Source organism: Hevea brasiliensis, chromosome 2 (assembly GCF_030052815.1).
Source record: "Hevea brasiliensis isolate MT/VB/25A 57/8 chromosome 2, ASM3005281v1, whole genome shotgun sequence".
In the NCBI taxonomy this organism is placed as follows: Eukaryota; Viridiplantae; Streptophyta; class Magnoliopsida; order Malpighiales; family Euphorbiaceae; genus Hevea; species Hevea brasiliensis.
Genome location: NC_079494.1, coordinates 125,185,837 through 125,189,799, shown reverse-complemented (window position 1 = coordinate 125,189,799; position 3,963 = coordinate 125,185,837). Strand labels below are relative to the sequence as shown.

General features: G+C 33.8%; 1 protein-coding gene across 1 annotated transcript; it reads right to left on the bottom strand.

Moving 5' to 3' along the window:
• Positions 1 to 1,767: 1,767 nt before the first annotated feature.
• On the bottom strand, positions 1,768 to 3,388 carry LOC131177863 (zinc finger protein ZAT1-like). Its single transcript, XM_058143006.1, has one exon. The coding sequence runs from the start codon at positions 3,369 to 3,371 to the stop codon at positions 1,908 to 1,910; it is 1,464 nt and encodes a 487-aa protein (XP_057998989.1). The 5' UTR covers positions 3,372 to 3,388; the 3' UTR covers positions 1,768 to 1,907.
• Positions 3,389 to 3,963: the final 575 nt, after the last annotated feature.

The window sequence follows — 3,963 nt, the reverse complement described above, 5'->3', positions numbered from 1 at the left end:
CTGCAGGGCACACGTTATATATATATACTTATTTTCTCATTTAAGATTAGAAAAAATTATACAAAAAGTATTTAAAATTACGGTTATAATGATAAAATACTTAAATTTCAATTTATAATATAAAACTTATTTTCTTTAATTAGTAACCTTTATAGTTAATTTTAAAGTTATTTATGCTAACATATTGAAAATTTATATTTTTATGAATTGATAGTATTGGGTGAATAGAGTTTATATTATTAGTAATTTGTACAATTTAAATCGTCAAAATTATGGGTAGATAGAAAATAAAATTAAAATTTTTTTTGATAAGTGTCAAATTAAAAATAAATATATAAATTTTAATATGATAAGTATTACATCAACAAAAATAACTTAAAATTAGTTACTAGAATTTACAAGGAATTTTATATTATTTAAATTAAATATTAAAAAATTTTGTATTATAAATTAGACTTCACATATTATTTATTATTATATAACTCTAAATTGAGTATCATATATATAATTTATGTTCTAATATTATCAATTATATCAAACCACAGTCAATGCTAAATTGAGAGAACATCGACGTGCTGCCAACCACCAGTAGGAAATAAGCTTAATTTGCTTTACCTCAAATCTCCACTTCCATTGATTCAGTATATCACACACAAGAAATTTAAGTTCCATAGTCAAACTTGTAGTGGCTGAGTGGCAAGCACTTTACTCGAAGATAAAGAGAGGGCTATGAGACTATGAAGCTTTTCCTGCAGTTAAGCAAAGCATAAAAAAGGCACAATACCCATATTAACCCTTGCTCTTTTTCTCTTTCGATCGAGTTAAGCAAAGTCTCCTGTTATCACGTAAATCACCTTTTTTCAAACTTGCCAACAAGATTGAATTGTGGGTCATTTGAATTTGATTAACAAGAAATCTTCGCCGGTGCTAGCAGCCGAAGAAGAAGAAGAAGGAGATAACAAAGAGGGGCCACATGCGAGCCCAATGAACACCGGCTTTTCTAGTTTCTACCGTCATTCCGCGTCCAAACCCAAAGAAAGCTTCTCCTTTTTATTGCTATATCTTATTGTTATTATTATTAGTATTATTATTTTGGTGGCTGGACGAGTTTAAATTTGCCATTCTGATTTTACTATATTTGAATTAGCCAATGGATTTATTTTCTGAAAAGATTAATCATTTTTTTTTGGTAGTTCTTCAAATTATTTTATTTTTTAATTTTAAAATTTTAATCTAAAAATAAATTAATAATCTACTCAAATCCAATGAGTACTATTTGGGAGAAGAAAGAGGGAAAAGAATTGAGAAAAGGATTGGGCTATAGACTTACATGTTAAGAAATAAATTTGTATAAATAACTTAAAATGTAAAAGCATACAATAAAAATTTAAAAGTAAAAGAAATTTAAAATTAGCAAAACCTAAATATTTTATTAACATTTAGAATAGAATTTTATATTACATATGGGTTAAAATTTAGACTCATAACAAAGAAAGTGTATAAAAAAAAAAACTTAAATTAATATAGCAAATTAAATAAAAAAATAAATATAATCATAAATAAATTTAATATTATCAAAACCTAAAATTGAATATTTTATTAATTAACCTATAGAATAGGTTTCAAGTTATATAGATTTAGATCAACAATAAAGAAAGTATAAAGAGAGTGCATAAAAAAAAACGTTATTAGCATTTTTTTCATATACAACAAAAATTTTTGATTATTTTATTAGTGAATAAAATTCAATTTAATGATCTACCATCTCCACAAAAAAAATTACAGTAAATGGTGTAGAATTATATATAATTATGAAGCTGTAGAGTCTGTAATTACAGTTTTTAAATACAAAAATGCACAAAAAGGAAAAGTGAGAATACCTTCATATCGCTTCAAAAAAAAAAATTTTATGGGTTAGCACCCACGTTGACATCAGTGGCTGAACCAAGCCCTACCTGCAACCATGGAGATGAGCTTCCATTCATGTTCATATCTTTTAATTCGCTGAGCTTTGCTAACTTCACCTTACTGTCTGCTTCTTCATCAACATTCTGCATTGAACCATTACAATTAATGTTATTGTTGTTGGTGGGGGTGTTATTCTTGTCGTTGTCATCCTCGTTTTGATGGTGGTGGTCGTGGTGATTTTCATCCTTTACTTTTGCTTCAACCCCTATCCAAGTTTGTAAATAAATCTCTGTAGAAACTTCAGCGTTAGGTGGTTTTGCAGGGAGTTCCCGCCGGACTCCGTTTTGCTCATCAGCTGCCGGAGCTGGAAGATTCAGATCAAGCGTAAGATCAAGCGTCTCAGTATTCTTGATAAACTTGGGTCTTTGTTGAATTTGCTCAATGTGATCTTGGAACTGATGCAACTTAGCCAAAGAAGATGCATCTGGTGAATTTGAAGTGATCCAGTGACACCTTTTATGTCCACCTAAAGCTTGTCCCGATGAAAATACACGATGACATATGGAGCATTCATGGACCTTTGATTTTCTTTTTGAAGTAGAAGCCAGTGGAGCATTCGAACCATGATCAAACTGGAAAGTTGATGTTGGTTTTGTTGGAAAGAATTCTTCATGTGTAATAACGTCTTCATCAGCTAGACTCTCATCTAGTCCTTGATCAAGCCGGGCTGCGAAACACCCTTTAACCTTCTTGTGACTAGCTCTATGTCCGCCTAATGCTTGATGGGAATTGAAAACTTTCTTGCATGCTTTGCATTCGAACATTCCTTTAGCAACTCCTTTGGCCTTGTCTATGGGTGCCCTATAAGCCATCGGAGCTATAAAATTCATCGGATTTCTTCTCTCCTCTTCTTTGCTAGCCGAGGCACATGACTCCTCTGGTTCGGCTGCTAGAGGGTCAAAAGCTGCATTAGATAACATCATAAGGCAATTTGCGAGATCTTCCTCTTCGCTGGAAGGGCAATTTGAGTTAAAATTGCCCACTTTAGCTCTCAATGATCTTTTTCTTTTAGACCAACCGCATCCTCTCCTTGGTGTCCCGTCCTCGCCATCGGATCCTGGAGAGGAAACAAGCGACTCGGCATCTTCGGAGCTGCATTTACCGTGTTCAAGAAAGGATTTCCATGATAAAAATTCCTTGCCACAATTTTCACAAGCACGACAACTCTTAAATCGATTGGGATTGGCTCTTAATGCATACATCCGCTTGTTGCTAGGTGGCACATTCCCTCCTAATTTATCTTCCCAATCGCTGGCAGGATCTTCATCGTCCATATGACCATTCTCGTCGCCAATTCCATGAGCCCTCATGTGGCCTCCTAGAGCTCTACCGCAGCCGAAACCTTTCTTGCAAATTTTACAAAAGTGCTTGAAGTTTGATTGTTGATCGACAATCAAAGCCATACAAGGGGTTAAAAATTAAAGAGGAAAAGGAAAAAGAAAGAAAGAAAGTAAAGGAAGTGGGTGAATCAAGAATGGAAAAGAAAAGGGATGGAGTTAATGTTCTTGTAGTGAAAGTTGTTGTAGGGTTGTATGGTGAAGAGGAGTAGGAGTCCTAGTTTTTAGATATAGTAATGGTTGTTTGTGCGGACGAGGGAGAGAGTGAAAAAGAGCTAAATGAGTGTGGTGACAAGTGGTGGGAGGGTAAGAGGGTTAGAGACTTTTTCTACGACTTTGTGGTGGTGGCGCCGCCGGTCGAAGAAACCAACGGAGGTCCGTACGTCCAGTTTAATATGTGTGTGTGTCTGTGTGTTTAACTCTGTGTGTTTTTTGTGTGAGAGATAGAGTGAGTGAGGGAGTGAAAGGAAAGAGAGTGGTTCTAACTGCCATACCTATTCATATCCCTTCAATTCCAAGCCAAGAAAACTAACTCATGCTTCTCCTTGTCTGTCGGTTGGTTCAATCTGCTTTTCCACACAAATATTATACATATTTATGTTACTTAACTATTATTGTCATTAACCTTAATTATTTCTCCCTTTAATTTTTCTTCTTC

What these genes read in the sequence shown, in the direction of transcription:
- LOC131177863 (XM_058143006.1), bottom strand. Translation starts at nt 3,371, where the DNA reads ATGGCTTTGATTGTCGATCAACAATCAAACTTCAAGCACTTTTGTAAA.